The sequence below is a fragment of the Crinia signifera genome, chromosome 1, assembly GCF_055691185.1.
Source record: "Crinia signifera chromosome 1, ASM5569118v1, whole genome shotgun sequence".
Taxonomy (NCBI): Eukaryota; Metazoa; Chordata; class Amphibia; order Anura; family Myobatrachidae; genus Crinia; species Crinia signifera.
Genome location: NC_139217.1, coordinates 161,067,226 through 161,087,484, shown reverse-complemented (window position 1 = coordinate 161,087,484; position 20,259 = coordinate 161,067,226). Strand labels below are relative to the sequence as shown.

Here is a 20,259-nt window from a genome sequence, read left to right as displayed (position 1 = left end):
TGTAATCCAGGATACAATTAGGTTTGAAGGGGTGGGTACTGGTACCTCGTACAGGGATGGAGGTGGTACTGTCTCCGTGAATTGTTGTCAGTATAAGGACATCCCTCTTGTCCTTATATTTGACCAACAACATATTTTCGTTGCATATTCCCCTGCTTTCACCCCTTCTCATTACTTGGGCAATGTGCGTTTTTGGGAGGCCTCTTTGGTTCTTGCGCACAGTACCGCAAGCTGCTGTACCTCTTGAACCAAGGGCCTTAAACAGGGGGATGCTGGTGTAAAAGTTATCCACATAGAGGTGATAACCTTTATCCAGGAAGGGGTGCACTAAATCCCAGACAATTTTCCCACTAACACCTACGAGGGAGGGGGGGCATTCTGGCGGTTCAATTCTTGAATCCTTCCCTTCATAAACCCTAAACCTGTGGGTGTACCCTGAGGTGCTTTCACACAGTTTATACATTTTTATGCCATACCTTGCCCTCTTACTGGGAAGGTACTGGCGGAATTTAACCCTTCCTTTAAAATGTATAAGGGACTCGTCGATACAAATAAATTTTTCAGGGATGTACACCTCTTCAAATTTGGCACTGAAATGATCAATGACCGGCCTGACTTTGAATAGCCGGTCAAAGGTGGGATCATCTCTGGGTGGGCAATGTGCATTATCGGTGTAATGTATACATTTAAGAATTGTCTCAAATCGAGTCCGGGTCATGGCCATACGGTAAAATGGAGTACTGTACAGAACATCTGTACTCCAATATTGCCTAATTTCTGGCTTTTTTACTATGCCCATATGAAACACCAGACCCCAAAACGTCATCATCTCTACTGCATCTACAGGGGTCCACCTAGCAAATGATGACGTGGGGTTTTGAGCAATAAACTGCTGGGCATATAAATTAGTTTGGTCCACCATTAAATTTATAAAATCATCAGAGAAAAATAATTTGAAAAAGTCAATTTCTCTGAGACCTGTGGAATCAAATTGGATTCCTGGCATGGCCAAAAACTCAGGAACCTGGGGCTCAAAATTGTCTGGTGGTGGGGTCCATACGAGATCAATTATTGGGGGGGGGGGTCTCAGCTGCTCTACGGGGGCGTCTTTGAGGGGGTCCCTCATCACCAGAGGAGGAAGAGGAGCTTAAGGCAAATCCTTCAAATTCCCCGCTTGCATCACTGGCTGTGTCAGAGTCAGAAGCAAGCATGGCATATGCCTCCTCCACTGAATACATTCTCCTGGATGACTGGGAGGACATTTGGGAGGACATTTGGGAGGACATTTGGGATGCCATTTTTATTTTTGTGTTACTGGTAGTGAAATGTTTCAACACGTGTATAGTGTAGGGGGGGGTACAAACTTTATTTCAATCCGGGGGGTATGTAGTGTGTAGTGTGTATGTAGTGCAGAAAAAAAAAATACTTTATACCAAAAAAAAAAAAAAAAAATGAAGGGGTTAAAAATAAAAAATGTAAGGGGTTAAAAAAAAAAAAAAAGGTCCTGCGCCAAAAATTGAGCACAGATGTTGGTCAGTAACGTCTGTCACTGAACAGCGCTCAAAGGCAACAGGAATTTGATCAAAAAAAAAAAAAAATAGATCAACCCTGTGCCGAAAAAGATGATCAGTGATGTACGTCACTGATCAGCGCACAGCGGCCACAGGACACCCACAAAATCACAGTGTGTGTAAAAAAAAAATTAAAAAAAGACCCCACAGCACACACACAAAAAAAAAAGGTGATCAGTGATGCGACACTGATTACCAGTGAGGTGCAGCAGGTGCACAACCTTTGGTGCAACTGACAGGTATATATAAAAAAAAAAAAAACCTCTGTACCCCCAAAAAAGTTGCTGATCACCTCAGATATAGTGATCAGCACAAAAGGCGGGGGCAGCAGACACAAAATTTAGCACTCTCTATCACTCTCTGTCACTATCTCTCTCTATCTCTCTATCTCTCACTATCTATCACTCTATGACACTGCAGCAGCAGCACTGACAGGTATATCTATATATAAAAAAAAACCTGCGCCCCCAAAAAGTTGCTGATCAGTTAATTTATACTGATCAGCACAAAAGGAGGGGGCAGCAGTCAGTTATATAAAAAATATATAGCACAATCTGTCACTATCTCTCTCTATCTCTCTCTCTCTATCTCTCTCTATAACTATCACACTGCAGCAGCACAAAATATAGCACTCTGTCACTAGGCCTCTCTATCTATCTCTCTCTCTCTATCTCTCTCTCTCTATCTATAACTATATCACACTGCAGCAGCACAAAATATAGCACTCTCTGACACTATCTCTCTCTCTATCTCTCTCTATCTCTCTCTATCTCTCTCTATCTCTCTATCTCTCTCTATCTATCTCTCTATCTATCTCTCTATCTATCTAGCTAGTACACTGCAGCAGCACAATTTCACAGGAAGGCACAAGTAGCAACAGGATCCAGGAAGCAGTGATGAAGCAGCGATCAGGTAAGTATGGAGCAAGTATGGAGCAAGGTTCTGGTCAGTATGGCGGCAGGGGGGTACGGTGACCGCACTGCACGCTATTCCAGACCGGAATGGCGTCTGCAGTGCAGTCACCGTTAGTTTAAATCCCCCTCCTTGGCTGTGATTGGTCCGTCGGTCCGACGGACCAATCACGGCCTTTGGGGGCGGGCGGGGTGAGGTGGGGTGACACCAGTGTCACCCTTACACCCCGCGGTGATTGGTGCTGTACTTTACAGCACCAATCACCTCTGATCCCGTGTCACCGGCGAACGTTATTCGCCGGTGACACAGGAAAACGCTGTGAATGGCTGTTCACACTGAACAGCCAATCACAGCGATCGCCGACGGGGGGGCGGCATCGCAGCCCCCCCTGGGCATGCACGGACATGTCTGCTGTCAGGGACAGCAGACATGTTGAAACTGTCACCGCGTCTATAGACGCGGTGACAGTTTAAATCCATGACGTACATTTACGCCATGTGTCGGGAAGTGCTTCCCGACCATGACGTAAATGTACGTCAAATGTCGGGAAGGGGTTAAAGCAATTCTGAGAAATAAGTTTATTCTTTACATGTCCTGGCATGAAGGTTAGGTGGTGTTTTATAGATATTAGTGGCGAAAAGGTTACATTTCTTTGTGTACAGCACATGTTGTTAGTTTTGGAAGCAGGATTAACCTTCATTCATATGATGTGGACAAAACCAATGGAAACATACTAAAATAAAAAAATTGTCATTGGCATATCAATACTACATTACGCACAAACTGTTATTTTTTTTGTACAGTGGCATGCAGAATATTCAACACCCTCAAGCAGGCATGTCCAAACTGTGGCCAGTTGTTGTGAAACTACACCTCCCAGCATGCCTTGCCATAGTTTTATCTATAGATTGTAAGCTTGCAGAAGGGCTCTCCTACCTCCAAATCTGTCTGTTGTTACCCAGTTTGTTTTATCACTGTCTACTATTGTAAAGCGCAACGGAATCTGCTGCGCTATATAAGAAACTGTAAATAAATAAATAAGAAATTCCCGAATCGCAAAACTGTGGCAAGGCATGATGGGACTTGTAGTTTCACAACAGCTGGAGGGCCAGAGTTTGAACTTGCCTGCCCTAAACGACAGTTTTGTTTGCATTACAAATGACACAAACTGATACCTTCAGCCAGTAATTTTATTGTGAACCAGATAGCAGCTTTTTTTCGTCCACAACATGCTTCTAAAAGTACACTTCCATGTCTTTTTGCAATATGAATCTGGTCGGATTCCTTTCTACAAAACTACGGTAGAGGTGCAGAGACACAAATTGAAGCCAAGATGGCAGGTTAAAAGAGGGAAAATATGGCTGCTTGGAGTGTCCCGACTTGTGGTCAAACCCTGGTGCAAGCTGTGAACTGATGTGAAGGCTGCAGGCTGCATCTGATAGGTCAACTGTCTAACACCCATTTAATCAAATTAATTTAAACTATTGAGGCTGTCATATAAAAGCAAGATTTGTCTACAGAACACGTAATACTGTGAGAAAGGTGGTAAGTAGGGTCTACTTACAAATTCTATATATTTAACATCAGATTATTATTCAATAAGCATTTTAGTACTTTTCTGCACTAGAAATAGAGGGGGAGATTCTCTAAGCTAAAAATGCGGTAAAAACCCATTAATCAGGTTTTTACCGCATTTTGGGATGCTGTAAGCATCCCCTGCCGGGTTACCGCGGCGGGGGGCATCGCCAAAAAAATCTGGCGATGCCCCATAGAAGCCAATGGGCTTCTACCGAATCCCACAACGACCCCCCCGCCGCCCCACATCGACCCCTCCCCCCTCACCTGTGACCAGGCACACCTCCCCCCTCACCTGCTGCCCGGACCTGTGCCCTCCTCCCTGCACTGATCCTCTTCCGGGTGCAGGAAGAAGGAGAGCCCGGCGCAGCAGCAGCGCCGGGTGTGGGAGGGAGGGGGGAGCCGCCGGGACCTGTTGGGATCCGGCGACTCTCACCGCAAAGGACAGCTCTTAACGCAAGAGCTGTCCTTTGCTATAATTATCGCATATGTTAGAACATATGCGATAATTATAATTGATGGGCGGCGAAGGGGGGCGGAGATTTTTAGAGAATCTCCCCCATAAACTGTAATTTGCATAACTTGTGTAGTGCAATTTTAGCCTGTTACATGAACAGGGATGGAGCCAAAATTACTACCATGCATATATGCTCAACCGGGAATGTACTTTTGTCCAGATGCATTGCGTCAAACTCTCAACAAATCCAAGTAGTGTTTAAAGCCATAACTCTATTGTCTGCCATTATTAGCTACATCTCTAGCAGAGATGTGCAGGTTTTGATTTACTCTGATTTCAAAGCAGGATCTTATTGGCTATCCCAAATCATATGACAGTTGTTGACAGTTGATAGCCAATAAGATCCTGCTTTGAAATCAGAGTAAATCAGAGAATGCACATCTCTAATCTCTAGTGAGGCTCCCACCTTTAATTAGTATAATGAATTGAAACACACACTCCGGCTCCTGCCGGACGGTGAAATCCCGCACGGCCAGGGAGCCGTGCCGCACACATTAGTTGTGAATGGACACTATTGTGTCCATTCACACGGGACGGCTGTGGCCATCCTCTCCATGATAAATTACTGTGTGCGGCAAGGCTCCCTGGCCGTGCGGGATTTCACCATCCGGCAGGAGCCGGAGTGTGTGAAACCGGCCTAAGTAAGCAATGAATTTTGAATCTGGTCTTATCCTTCCAAACCTCCATCTTATTAGTAAGCAAATGCAAAGGACATTGCCAGCCAAAGATACTTTGGTACTTATGTAGTATCTGGGCTGCCGATTTCTAAATCGGGTCGGATCGGGAGATCGCATCGCATCGCATGCGACCATGCGATTCGATGCGATGCGATGCGATGCGATGACCCGATTTTTCCATAGGAATCAATGTTAAAATGGACTGAGTCCATTTTAACATGGAATTCAATGGGAAAAATGGGTCCTTTTCATACCCCTACTATCCAAGTGGGCATGGAGTTGGATATAAACCTGTGGCGAGCGTAGCGAGCCACCGAGCCCGAAGCGTGGCGAGCGAAGCGAGCCCCGCGAGGGGACGAATACCGTCCCCTCGCGGGGCTCGCTTCGCTCGCCACGCTTCGGGCTCGGTGGCTCGCTACGCTCGCCACAGGTTTATATCCAACTCCATGCCCACTTGGATAGTAGGGGTATGAAAAGGACCCATTTTTCCATAGGAATCATTTTAACATTGATTCCTATGGAAAAATCGGGTCATCGCATCCGATATCGGATGCTATGCGATGCGATGCGATATCGCATCGCATCGCATCTGATTGTATGCCTTAACTTAAGGCATACAATCAAAAAATCGGCAGCCCAGATACTACATAAGTACCGATACTTTTCATAGCATGCAGTAAGGTTACCATGACTCTTCAATTAATCTATATTTACCCTTTTGCAACCTATTTTCACAAACTAGTAAATTGCTTCATACACCAGGTACATGTTGAGACAATACCACATTTTCCCAATGCCTAGATCGAGGGAATAGGGAAATCCTTTATAACTTGAAATTATTGGGATAGGCAATCATCAATGTCCACCAATCAGCAGAACAGGGAATCAGGCTCACATTGGGATTCGTATCTGGTCACCAGATCTACGATGTCTAGATCGACCACCTATGGTCAACCACGCTTAGTCCAACACATCTAGTTAAAAGTATATCCTTTTTTTATATTAAATTGAATGGATCAACACAGTGGGCTCTCTTTATTTAGTGTTTTTTTGGTTTTTAGCTGAATTTAATTTCACTTGGGAGCAGCATAAATATTGAACTGGTGCTGTGATTTTTTTGATTAGTACTTTATTGGCTGCGCCTGATATACCTAGTGTATACAATCCATTGTTTGAAAAATGACAGCAAGGAGCCGATTGGCTGGTACTTTATCATTCTCTAAAACTTAGTACATAGATCCCACTGTAGGTTAGGCATATATTTTTCTATAAGGACTGTGCTCTACACTGAATGCGCGAAGCACTACCACAATCAAAATTGTCAGACAATTTAGGAATATACGTTACATTTCAATATAGGCTCGATCCAGAGACGGATAAAGTATTGGGTCCCACTCAGATTTTGCCCATACTGTAGTTCCCTTCTTCTTCTGTCTGATTGACAGGCAGCGACAATTATTGTGTGGGGAGGGGGGTCTGTATTCCTAGAAGCAGAGACAGGTCTTCTCTGTTTTATATGAGGGGGGATCCAAGGGTCTACGTGTTGCCAAGCAGACTTCCTGGCAGTGCACCCACTGCTTTCATTGGCCAGCTATGCAAGCTGAGGCTTACTCAGCGTGGCTTCTGCAGGAACATCACAACCAAAACGACTTAATTGGGTCAACACCACTAGGTCGACATGCAGCAAGGTCGCATGGGTCTAGGTCGATAGGGTCATTAGGTCGACATAAGCATTACGTCGACATGGGCAAGGTCCACAGTCAAAAGTTCAACATGGGGTTTTCACAGTTTTTTAACCCGAATGTTGACACTGTCCACATGGTTACATTTTAAAGTGCACTGCATCTTTCGCTACGCTTGGCACACTTTTATTCTCCCACCAAGCCCTAGTGGATGGTACATGCCACCACACAAAACTGTGAAAAACCCCATGTCGACCTTTTGGCTGTCGACCTTGCCCATGTCGACCTAATGCTAGTGACAACCTAGACCCATGTTGACCTTCCTGCATGTCGACCTAGTGGTGTCGACCCAATGCTTGTCCACCTAGTTTTGTAGATCGAATGACCGTATCCCGGAAATTCAATGCTGCTTCTGTCCATGTCTGAATTAGGCCCTATGAACTACCACCTTAAGCCGAAGGGTATTTAAAAATTATTTGTACTACACTGCACTTGTTTGTATTTACTATCGTCAGATACATATTTATATTATGGTTTATTATTATAGGTTTATTAGGTTTAGGTTGTAACACTTTTTACACACACAGACAGACAAAAAAAATTCAGGAAGACAAAGCAAAATTAAGGTTTAAGTCACAAACCTAGTTACTGTATTAGCAAAATAATATGTTGGTCCACATATAGAATACAGAATTATTATTATAATAAAATGGCCACAATAAATGTGGTACTTGTATTTTGCTGCCATCAAGTGGGCAAACTTACTAAACACAGACCAACTCGCTTCCTACACATGTTAGATAAAAGGAACCATTCACCCTTCTTTATATAAATTCTCAAATTAAACCGTTTTAAAAATGTTTTAAAGCTGCTATTAATATTAAGTATTAGCATTTAGTTTTTCATGCAAATATTGCTGTTAATATTCGTATTTATCTCCAATATATTATAAATAATAGGTAAGTGGATATTTTACTGACATTATATTATTTACATCACCAATATTGTTTATTTCATTTTCTCAAAATGTAGTGAAATAAAAAATATTATAGTTATATAATATACGTATAATATATATATATATATATATATATATAATATAGTCTTCCTGACGGCGGCACTCAGCAGAATAAACACACCATAGGCGATTTTGGTAAGAAATCGACGTTTCAAGGCCGTCCGGCCTTTTTATCAAGGTGCACCTTGATAAAAAGGCCGGACGGCCTTGAAACGTCGGTTTCTTACCAAAATCGCCTATGGTGTGTTTATTCTGCTGAGTGCCGCCGTCAGGAAGACTATATGACTGGCGTATACCAATACGCTAATACACGGAAGGCACCAGGTTCATGTGCTTACCTGCTCGTTTGCTGTAGCCTACAGTGAGAGTGCCTCCTCAAGGAAGGATATATATATATATATATATATATATATATATATATATATATAGTTATCATTGGAACTACTGTACTGTCTTTTTTTTAAGACTACCTTAAACATGTTGTGTATTTTGACTTGTACATTAGCAAACTCACACATGGAATTCCCCTTTTACACCAAAATCACGGATCCGACCCAGTATTTGAAACAATGTTCCAAGCCAGGTGGGATCCGGGATTTGCACCATGTACACTGTGCTGCCGACCCGCAGTGTAAACGGGGGCGGCGCTTGGAAATTACATAATCTCGAAGCGCTGGGACCGCTGATCGCCACAGCCCCGGACCGCCACGCTGGGGGCAAGCCAAGCACCAAGGTAAGCTGCTGGGCTGCCCCCAGCCTCCGTCCGTGCGGTGAATGGATGCTGCGCACAGGCATTCATTCACCTTCTCCCTGCCTCCACTGCTGTCTGCACATTACAGCAGACAGCAGCAGAGGCTGTGTGCGCCCCCCTCCCAACCTCCATACTGATGCGGTCCGGAGTTTGGACATCCCCATTGCTGTAAACGAGAGCCGGGACGACTCGGCATACCCGTTTACATTGCCCACTACCCAGGTCCTGCCCATGTTCTACCCTGGTCAGGACCTGGGTAGAAGTCTCATGTAAATGGGTTGACCCCTTTCACACCGCCGCTGACCTGGGTCCACGAGGGAAAAACCCAGGTTTCTGCGGCGGAGTAAATGGGGTAAATTTACTAAAGCTTCTAAAAAATAAAAATAAAGTAGTGTTGTTACTCATAGCAACCAAACAGATTCTGTCCATAATTTCTCTTGCATCCTAGATGAGACAATAATCTGATTGGTTGCTATGGGCAACATCACTACTTACTTTTTAGAAGCTTTAATAAATATACGTCTGAGACTCTAGGAACATCTCTTAGCTCTATACGCAGACTGGCGATGAAATCCACAGCTGAACACTTTCAGAAAGGATGACCTCACGTAAGTGGGAGTGGTCTGGTTACTGAGTACAGACAGGTGAAAGCAACGGCTACTGATGTTGACATTTTGTAATGTTTTGTGACAGAGTAGCATGATCTATTCATGTGTTGAAGTTAAAAGAAGATGTGAATACATCCACAAAAAACAAACGAAAGAGAAAGATGAACAGGTTTATTTAACCATGTTGGGGAAAAAGAAATAACTCTTAGAGGCAGAACTTTTTAGTTGGACATTACAAACATTAACATAATGTGAAAAAAGGACCAACTCTTCTTTCAGGCATCGTCAAAGGGCATCACTGGTCTGACACAACTTGTTAAAATAATAAGGAAAAACTAAGCAGACAAGTAGGACACATTACCGTCCCAACTTGTACTTGTTGCAAAAGCTCTCATTTACAGTACCATCAATGGCTGTTCTTCACGTATTTTGTTTCCTAACAAACTAGGACACAATGTTGCCCCTCAGACACGTAGAAAGAAGTTGTGTGTTTAATTGTGGTCCACAAGCCAGGGCAATCTGGCTGAAAGTTTTGTATGTCCAATTTATTGTGAAGCAAATTAAGCCTTCAGTGTCCCCTTACTTGATCTCAGGAGGTCAAATTCCCTGTCCAGCAACTCTTCCTCTGTTAATTTGGAGAAGTTATCATCACCAAAGGGATTCCAGCCTGACATATCAGGGGGGTTATTGCCGGTCTGTTTTGGCAAATTGGAAGAAGGATCTTTGTCTGGCACCCTTCCAGGCCTGAAGTATTAAATAAATAAACATATATTAATATTTATTTAAATACTTTTAATGTCATGTACAAAAATGTGGTGAATTTTTAATGAAAATAGTACACATATTTCTAAAATCGCATCAACATTCCCTATCAAAACATTCCCATGAGTTTGCAGATCTCCATATGTCCATATTTGTTAGTACATGAGGTGCAAAAATGAAATATTACTATTTTAGTTTTTCTTTCTGAAGAAATCACTGGTACTAATCAAAGTTGTTATCCCCAGGCGCCTGTGTTATCTCATTAACCACTTGAATTTTCATGGCTCAGCTGCGCTGCCTATGCAGTAGGTGCGCGCCGGTGGTACCTCTTCTTTACTGTTTCGTATCTTTTTTGTTTTGGTGTGTTTGCTCACTTGAACATATATGGCTCTATGGATCTTTTATTAAAATTTGTTGTTTAAACTAAAGCTTTTACACTTACATATTTAGGGGAGTATTCAATGTTGGTCGTGCTCCCGCAGCCATCTCCCGACGGGGGAGATGGCTGCGGGGCCCTATTCAATGCTGTCTTCCCCGACAGCATTGAACAGGGGTTCTCGGCAGAACGAGCCCGACATCACAAGCTGTCGGGCTCGTTCTGCCGAGAAAAGCCGGAGATACGCGAGCTCCTTACTGGAGCTTGTCTATTTCCGCCCTCAACAACTCGCGGCCACGCCCCTTTCTCGCCACTCGCCGGCCAGGACATTGAATCCCGACGGCCGAGCTCAAGTCAAGCAAAGCGAGAACTGGGCAGGGCCATGGCTGTAGAGCTTGCTCGACAGCCGTGCCCCTGACATTGAATACCCCCCTTAGTGTTAGTGCAATTAACCTTTATTTATTCCCTTTATGTCTCCATTTTGCTTGGCTCTGACCCAACTTACACAGCTCTGATACATTTAGGATGATTCTGGTTCACTCAGAGTGAACTGAATTCGGCCCCCACCCGATGGTCGGTGTTTGCGCCTGTGCATTTCAGCACAGGCGCAATCCCTGACAGTGTAACTCTCTCTGCACATGTTACATCTGCCCCCCTTAAGTACACATGGTTTTGTCTATTTGAGAAGGAATTTGCCTTTGCGAGTTAACCAGAATAAGGGCCATACAGTAGGGAGGTAGCTGGGCTGGGGACATGGACATAGGTTGGCCATCAGAGATCCGCTAAGGGCCTATGTGTGCTTCGCATACCCGGAGAATGGCTGGCCCCTCTCCCCACTTTGGGCAGCACAGGCTGTAGTAGCTCTATGGTGGGACAACCAGGACAGACTGGCAGTTTCTTCACTCAACCTCAGCAGGCTTTTTTTTTTTTTAAATCAGTTTTTATTTAAGCAAACAGTAAACATACTGTGTGACGTAAATAATTCCATAGGGACAGCAAGAAATATTGAAGATATCAAAATAGGATATACATACAGTCCCATGCAAGAATATTGACAGAACGAATACATAAACATCACAAAATTACAATATAAGGCATCGTAATTTGTTTGCTAAACTTTATGCTAAGCCTACATACTTCCAATCCGCGTCATTGCTTTGAATGTGTGTAAATGTCCCATTGCCTACAGAAAACAGCAACTAAAGACAACTTAAGCTACATTTTAATCATACTTTCAAATATAAGCAAGCCAAACTAAAGTATTGTTTGGTACTTGTTTCGTAGCACGGCGTCCATCGCATCGCATACCATAAGGCATACGATGGTATGCGATGCGATGTTAGCCGATGTTATACAATTTTAAATTGTATACCATCGAATTGTATGCCATTGTATGGCATATACAATGGTATACGATCTTAAATTGTATAAGCACCCTAATGGATGTTTTCAATGTTAAATGTGCCCCCTATAAGATAAATAATTGTATAAGCACCGTAATAGGTGCTTACAATGTTAAAAGCACCCCCACGCCACCCGTACTATCAACGCCAACCCGAAGCGTGGCGGTACGCGTCCTCCGACCTTTTCATACCCCCACTATCCACGGATAGTGGAGTTGATCTTATATAGTGTGGTGAGCGCAGCATACTCCGCAAGGGGACGCGGAATACATGTGAAGTAATGCGCGTCCACTCGCCACGCTTAGGACTCAGGTGGCTCACCACACTATATAAAATCAGCTCCACACCGACGTGGATAGTGGGGGTATGAAAAGGTCGGAGGACGCGTACCTCTGCGCTCGCCACGCTTCAGGTTAACGTCGATACTGGGGTTGGCATAGGGGTGCATTTAACATTGTAAGCACCAATTAGGGTGCTTATACAATTAAAAATTGTATAGGGGCTTATACAATTTAAAATCGCATCGCATGCCATACGCTCGCATGCGATGCAATGCCATACAACTTAATATCGTGGGCGCCGTGCTAGGAAACAAGTACCTATTGTTTTTATAACAGTGTACTGTGCAACCAGTCACCACAAGTGCTTGGCTTACCATTAAAAAGTGCACAGACTGGGCCCCCATAAATATTTAGTGTAAATACTGCTAGTGTATGCAAGATAATGTACTGGAGCAAGGGTACTCAAAATTGCTCCCCAGGACCCCACACAGTTCACGTTTTCCAGGTCACGAGCAGGTGCACAGGTGCATTCATTACTCATTGAAACATTTTAAAAGATCCACAGGTGGAGCTAATTATTTCACTTGTGATTCTGTGAGGAGACCTGCAAAACATGCACTGTGTGGGGTCCTGAGGACCGAGTTTGAGAATCCGTGTACTGGAGTAATGCACTGTAGAAAATACACCTCAGAGCTGTGCAATATAAGGTAATGTATGTTAAATAATTTATAATTCAAGTGCACAGTCTCAAACCTGCACCCTAAAACAGGAGGTGGGGCCCTAGGCAGAGGGACTTACCATGGGTGTCCCCTGTACCTCTGTTTTTATGAACAGGTCCTCTTATATAAATGTAACATTGCACAAGTGCTCCATCGATTCATTGCAAAAAAAAATATAGGTGAATTGAATTAAGTGAGTCCACACTTAACGAAATGGCTAAGAGCCCTCTGTTTGTGTTACCAATAATCCCAGAGCAGGGAATGCCAGGTATTTGGTATATGTGTGGAACAAAACATCAAAAGGGAGGTTATATAGGTCGATTGTGTAAACTAACATAGAACACTTCAATACACAGCCTTTGGTAGACGTGCTAGTAGAGTTCACAATTACATAAAGGCTGTACATAAACTACTAATCAATTTCTTTTATATCCTTCAGTACAAGCAGATTCTACTAACTACCGGTGCATAAAATGGGGACAAAGTACAGTAAAGTACAAATATGTACCACACTGAGGGGCAGATTTATTAAGCTTGGAGAAGAGATAAACTGGAGATAAAGTGGAGATAAGGTAAAAGGAGATAAAGCACCAGCCAATCAGCTCCCAACTGTCTTTTTCAAACACAGCTGATTGGCTGGTGCTTTATCTCCTTTTACCTTTTCTCTGCTTTATCTCCAGTTTATCTCTTCTCCAAGCTTAATAAATCTGCCCCTGAATGTGAGCAGGATTTTGTAGAACATAATTTATCTTGTGCACTAGTTACCCCTAAAATAGTAGTGTCCTTACCTAATATTTTATATTATGGTCCTGTTTAAACATCTTAGAAAAGCTTGGCATATTCCCATATTTGAAAATCAAATTCAAAGTGAGTTTATTAAACTCATTCATTTCTGTGTGAAAAGAAAGTATTTTCCCCCTAAATTATACCACAGTTCTGGATCATACTTGGTTAGTTTTGCAGTTCTTTGTGTATTATATTTGCAATAACATTTAAAAGTAACTTACATGTTGGTATTACACACATTTCTCATTGTCCCCACTTGCTCAGGGTGGGGAGGAGCTGCATATGAAACTAAGGCTGCCGTGAACTCCTGAGGAGAAGTTAGATACTGCTGAGGCTGGGATTGGTGATGGAGCATGGCTTGCTGCTGTTGCATTTGAGCCTGCTGATACTGGTGAACCTGTGTGAAAACAAGATATATTTTACAGTGAAAAACGAAGAGTAGACTTTGCAAAAAATCTGTTGGCTGTCTGATCTTGAGTATCGATGTGTTCTCATCGGCCACCTTGAAAATCAAATACTTAATTTAGAGGACCTATTAATGCCCTGTGAAAGTGCTCTATTAATAGGATTATGAAATCAAATAGCCTTGTACATTGTTCACAGAAATCACCTTATGGGCCAGATGCACTAAGCTTCAAAAGTGATAAACAACCAACCAATCAGCTCCTGTCTGACATTTTTCAAACACGGTCTGTGACATGGCAGGTAGGAGCTTATTGGCTGGCTTCTTATCGCTCTCCATTTTATCACGTTTGAAGCTTAGTGCATCTGGCCCTATATGTGAAAGTTTCACAGTAATTATGGAAAAGTTAATGTTACTCATGAGTTATGCCTTTGAACAGTACATTTACTTGTTAAATATTTTGTGTATCTGACAAAAAAAACCCCCACAGAAAATGCAAAAAAATATAATTTTATTATTTTTTAGCAGTGCCATATGTGTAATAAAAAAGACAATATGCACAGGGGTTAACGCCTCTGTGTAAACCCCATATGTTTAATGCCTAAGTTTTGGAAGAACTAATCATCCAGTTGAGTGCTTGAAACCAAACTGTGCTTAATCCAGTCGTTACCAAACCTTTTTGAATCATGGCACCCAAGAGTATCAGAATTTATTTCACGGGAACCCTAGCCAAAAATGGTTTATGAAAAAATTCTGAAAAAACATTACCGTATGTACTTGAGTATAAGCCGAGTTTTTCAGCCTTTTTTTTTTTGCTGAAAAAGCCTACCTCGGCTTATACTTGAGTCAGTGGCTTTTTGCATAGGCGCGGCTACGACAACATGGCCGCCAGCCTCCTGCACTGAGGTTATGTCTACTGCGGGAGGCCTGGCCGCTGTAGAGTGGAGCCGGGCAGCGCCGTGGAGTTGGATGGCCAGACACAGGAGCAGGTCAGCAGCGGTGGCGGCCGCCGCGCACCCCCCCCACCCCCCCGTGGAGCAGTGGTCAGCGGCGCACCCCCCACCCCCTGGAGCAGGTCAGCGGCAGCCGCACGCAACCCCTCCATTGGATCGGACGCTGGAGGAGGTCAGCAGTGGCTGCTTTCCACCCTCAGACATATGCTATTAGTGGTTTCACTATTTTCTAGGGAATGTACAGACTTTAACTCTCAAATTCAGTTGCAGTGCAGGGAGAGCAGCCCGTGGTGTCCTGTGCAGAGGGAGCAGCCCGTGGTGTCCTGTGCAGGGGGAGCAGCCCGTGGTGTCCTGTGCAGGGGGAGCAGCCCGTGGTGTCCTGTGCAGGGGGAGCAGCCCGTGGTGTCCTGTGCAGGGGGAGCAGCCCGTGGTGTCCTGTGCAGGGGGAGCAGCCCGTGGTGTCCTGTGCAGGGGGAGCAGCTAGTGGTGTCCTGTGCAGGGGGAGCAGCCCGTGGTGTCCTGTGCAGGGGGAGCAGCCTTTGGTACCCTGGTATTATACAGAAAAATGTACCCGTAGCTGCTGCATTTCCCACCCTAGGCTTATACTCGAGTCAATACGTTTTCCCAGTTTTTTGTGGTAAAATTAGGTGCCTCGGCTTAAATTCGGGTCGACTTATACTTGAGTATATATGGTACATCAATAATTAGGGCTTATAAGTCATCTTCAGGTTCAATTATGTTCTGAGGGACAGGATTTGCTTCTGTTGGTCCACATATTTTATTACTGGAAGTCACAAGCACTGGTTCTGCTTTTGTATTTACCATAAATGTAGACCTTGTTTACCAATCAGTTTGGGAACCACTGGACTAAACGGTCTTTGAACTGGGAAATATTTGATTATTGATGCTTTAGGACAGGGATGGGGAACCTTTGGCCCTCCAGCTGTTGTTGAACTACACATCCCAGCATGCTCTGCTCCAGCTTTGCTATTTGGTCATGCTTAAACTGTAGCAGGGTATGCTGGGATGCGTAGTTCAGCAACAGCTGGAGGGCCAAAGGTTCCCAATCCCTGCTTTAGGAGATGATAAAGAAATACGTCACACAAGCCCATTAGGAAATGCTGACTGATGGAATAAAGTGGACTTACCATAGCTGGATATTGGTGTGGGAGTTGCTGTTGCTGATAGAGGGAGTGCATCAAATACTGTTGCTGAAGAAATTGCTGCTGAACTGCCTGCTGATACTGTATAGAACACAGAGCAATGGACATCGTTAATACAGTTTTATTTAATTGATGGTCTTCTTTTTGGAATTGTCATTTTGTTACTACTTCTTGTGACTATGGGAGCACCACTTTGAAGAATTGCAAATTTTATATAGCTACTGCGAGAAAACAATGAAGACAGTGTGCTTTATCTATGGCTTTTCCATATCCAGGGAAAGATACAGTACCCTTTATAGAGCAATTACTACAATTATCTCAATAAGACAGGCAAAGCAATAGCTTCATTGTCAACAGTTAAGAACTTTGTAAAAATGTAGTGCAGCCAACGAATTATCAGTCCAGCCCTGTATAACTACAATATTACTAATCAGAGATTGGGTACATTCTATTATTACTGGATCTCCGTGCACCCCCTAGCCCCTGAGGTGAATGGATGTCGCACACAGGCATACATTCACCTCCTCACTGGCTCTGCTGCTGTCTGCACAGTACAGCAGACAGCAGCAGAGGCTGTGTATGCCCCCCCTGCCCAACCTCCATACTGACCGCAGGACAATGAGGTTGGGCTCCCCCATTGGTGTAAACGGGAGCAGGGTCGAATGACCTGGCATACCCGTTTACACTGCCCCATCACCGGGACAGGGTAGGATTTGTGGGGAAATGGACCAGTGTTTTTTTTTCAGTCCCCCTTTTACACCAACACTGACTCAGGTCCACGAGGCAAAAATCTAGGTTTTTGACTCAGTGTAAAAGGGGTATAATTCAGCCTTTTACAACAAGGCACTGCGTATTTAACGGTCCTGATGTTGCAGAGACTGTCCCATGTTTTACAGATAGGTCCCCAGATATTATTTATTCAAAGTACCAATACTTTGTGTTGTACTGTTACACAGAATAGCATTTCATATCTTGTGTTACATAAAAGAAATTCTCACTGGGCCTGGACATAAGTAAAACAATGCACTAAGGGGGTGATTCAGTATGGCTAGCAAAAGTACATTTGGTTTGATAATAAACAAAAGCATTTGCACTGCAGGTGGGGCAGATGTAACGTAACATGCGCAGAGTTAGATTTGGTTCAGTTATTTTGTTTTTATCTGTCGTAAATACTGGCTGCTTTATTTCTACACTGCAATATAGATATCAGTTTGAAGTACACACCCCACCCAAATCTAACTCTTTCTGCACATGTTATATCAGCCCCACCTGCAGTGAACATGGTTTTGTCTATTAGCAAACTAAATGAGCTTTGCGAGCCAACCTGAAGCACCCCTTAAGTTAGAGTTCCAGGTAACTTGTGCCTCCAGCGATGCGGTTATTTCCAGAGAATGTCTTTCATGTGTTTAACATAGGTTCAATTGAGGCCACGCTGGAGAAGCAGACATGCGTTTCTGGTAATAGATTACAACTTTGACTTTGGATGAAAAGCTTAGAATTCATGAGTCTACACAGCTAACCCAGTGGCATATTCATGAAATATCATATTTTTTTCTCCTCCCTTCCCATCCTTTTTACTTTTCCCTCGGCTGATGCTACTGTAGCTCCCTGGTGTCACTGCTTTGCTCTTTATTGAATGATGTTTGCAGTAGAACAAAAGGGTATTAGTGTTGTTAGAAGTGGATTGTTCTGTGATGGAAAACTCATTTTTATTAACATTACAATATACAGTAGCATGATGAGGAACTGTAGGTGCTTGAATGTAAAGGGGTGACTAGGAATAAGCACTATGAAGACACACTGCACATGGATAAAATGAGACAGTACGGTGGCCTCTATGACATAAGGTACCCATAGACGGTCCGTTCCCGGACCGTCCATTTTGTACTATGCGATGCGCGCTCCTGCGCATCACATAGTACGGTACAAAAAGTATGTGCTGCACATACTTTTTGTACTAGCTAAACATCGTATCGGATCACATTGCATGCACTAGGCATGCGATCCGATACGATGCATGCTAATTAAGACCCAAACGGATCCGTTTAACGGACCGTGTATGGGCCCCTATAGATTTTCACGTTATATGCCAGCAGTCTGGTTCTGCTGCAGAAACATAATAGTGTACAGTAGGTACTCCTATTCAGCTGCATTTTGCAAGAAGGCATCCTATTGTAGTGCAGCTTAGTGTCTGCATCTTCGTCTTTCCTTGCTGTGCTGACTTCTTTGTCCTATCCTCAATGCTGAATTCATGTGGCAGACTAGCTGAATACCACTACATTTATTGGATCAGTTTAAGCCTAACAAGTTCTCCCTTTAAAATTAATGATTTAAACAATGCTTCCATGGTGGTTATCATTTCCATAAACGAAAGTTCACTATATTATGAGATGATATATCAGCAGAAACAGTCACAACAATAAATAAAGTGTATGTATGCATGCAAAAAACTGCAACCTACATTAATCTCCGGACTATAGGCCAAAGGGTATGGATCACTGGATAGACAGCAACTAGGTCAACATGGGGTTAGGTCCCACGGACACTTAAAAAGTGCACAGTGTCCCATTGCATGGCTCGCCATGCTTCAGGCACGGTGCCTCGTTACGATCGGCACACTATTTTATTCTCCCACAATTACCTAGTGGATGGTAGGGCATAAAAAAAAATACCACCTGTTGGCACATGTTGGCTAAATAAAAAGTTAAAAACCTCATGTCGACCGTTTGACTGTCGACTTAAACCCATGTCGACCTAACCCCATGTCATCTTAATGCTTGTCGACCTGGTTGTTGTAGACCTAGTGACCGTATCCTGAGCCAAATGTATTAAGCCTTAACAAGTGATAAAGTGGAAGAGGATAAAGAGAGTGATAAAGGACCAGCCAATCAGCTCCTAACTGTCATGCTACAGGCTGGGATAGAAAAATGACTGGAGTGGATTGGCTGGTCCTTTATCACCTTCACTATATCACTTGCTAAGGCTTAATACGTTTGGCCCAAGATGGTTAAAATTTTTCTTGTCAATAGCGTTAGCCTATGTTGTAGAACGAACCAGGGATCATCATCACATTATTGAGGAGATGTATCAAACCTGAATGAGATAAATTGGAGAAGTTGCCCATAGCAACTACTGTAATTTGTTTCTAGCACAGTCTATAAATAATAATAGGAATTGAATTGGTTGCAATGAGCAACGTACATACTTTTCACTCCAAAAGGTTTTACACAGATCTCTCTTTCTTTATGAACCCATTAGCGTGGGGAGAGCTGCCTACCTGTTGCATGTAGGCTTCCTGTAGCAGCTGCTGCTGCTGTAACTGATGAAGTTGCTGTAGCCTCCAGTCACCGAGCTGAAGTTGCTGTAAAACCCGGTGCTGTTGTGGAGGCTGCTGGATACTTTCACGAGCCAAAAGCGTGTCAGGCCCATTGCCAGGTCGTGATGCTGTTGTCTCTGCAACCGCTGAAAACAATGTATAACATACATATATATAAAGATGGGAATGGTGCTTATTACCCATTGTTATGCAATATTACACAGTAAGGGCAATTACTCTGGAAGTTAAATATGTAGACTCCTCATTCATTGTTGCTGCAGTCACAATAAACAACCCTTCTAGTTACGCTGAATTGTTAGCACATTTACTATCACCGGGCATCTTTGTGCATTTTCTCCCTTGAATATATGTTGTATTTGCATTGATATTTGCATTAAACACACCTATGCTATACACATAACTCATACAAATAGACGGTGCTGGTTACATTGAAAAGCAGCATCCCTATTTTTGGTGTGTAACTGTAGCACTATTTTTATACAAAATGCTATGTTATACCCCTTTTCCACTAGCCTAAATATCCTGGGTTTTTGCACAGGAGTGTGCAAAACCCGGGATTTTAGGCAGGTGGAAATGCTCCCTGTTAAAATAACCCAGGTCGTGAGACCCTGCATTTCTACCCAGGTAGTGACCAGGGTTGAACACGGGTTCAACCTGAGTCACTGTGTAGTGTAAACAGGTAACCAGGGTCGATGCAACCTGGGTCCCGTTCACTACAAAAGCAGGCGCTGGAAGATGCTTTCATCTAGTGTGAATGGGTTTGCA

At 43.4% G+C, this 20,259-nt stretch overlaps 1 protein-coding gene across 2 annotated transcripts in view; it reads right to left on the bottom strand.

The window, feature by feature from the left end:
• BMP2K (BMP2 inducible kinase) overlaps window positions 1-20,259 on the bottom strand; it is a 200,970-nt gene that overhangs the window by 47,290 nt on the left and 133,421 nt on the right. For both annotated transcript variants that reach the window (XM_083175555.1, XM_083175564.1), the window contains exons 11-14: window positions 19,435-19,619; window positions 16,143-16,238; window positions 13,860-14,035; window positions 9,895-10,055 (exon numbers count right to left, since the gene is read on the bottom strand). In XM_083175555.1, the coding sequence (XP_083031681.1) occupies window positions 9,895-10,055; window positions 13,860-14,035; window positions 16,143-16,238; window positions 19,435-19,619 (618 nt within the window). The remainder of the gene's footprint in view (window positions 1-9,894; window positions 10,056-13,859; window positions 14,036-16,142; window positions 16,239-19,434; window positions 19,620-20,259) is intronic.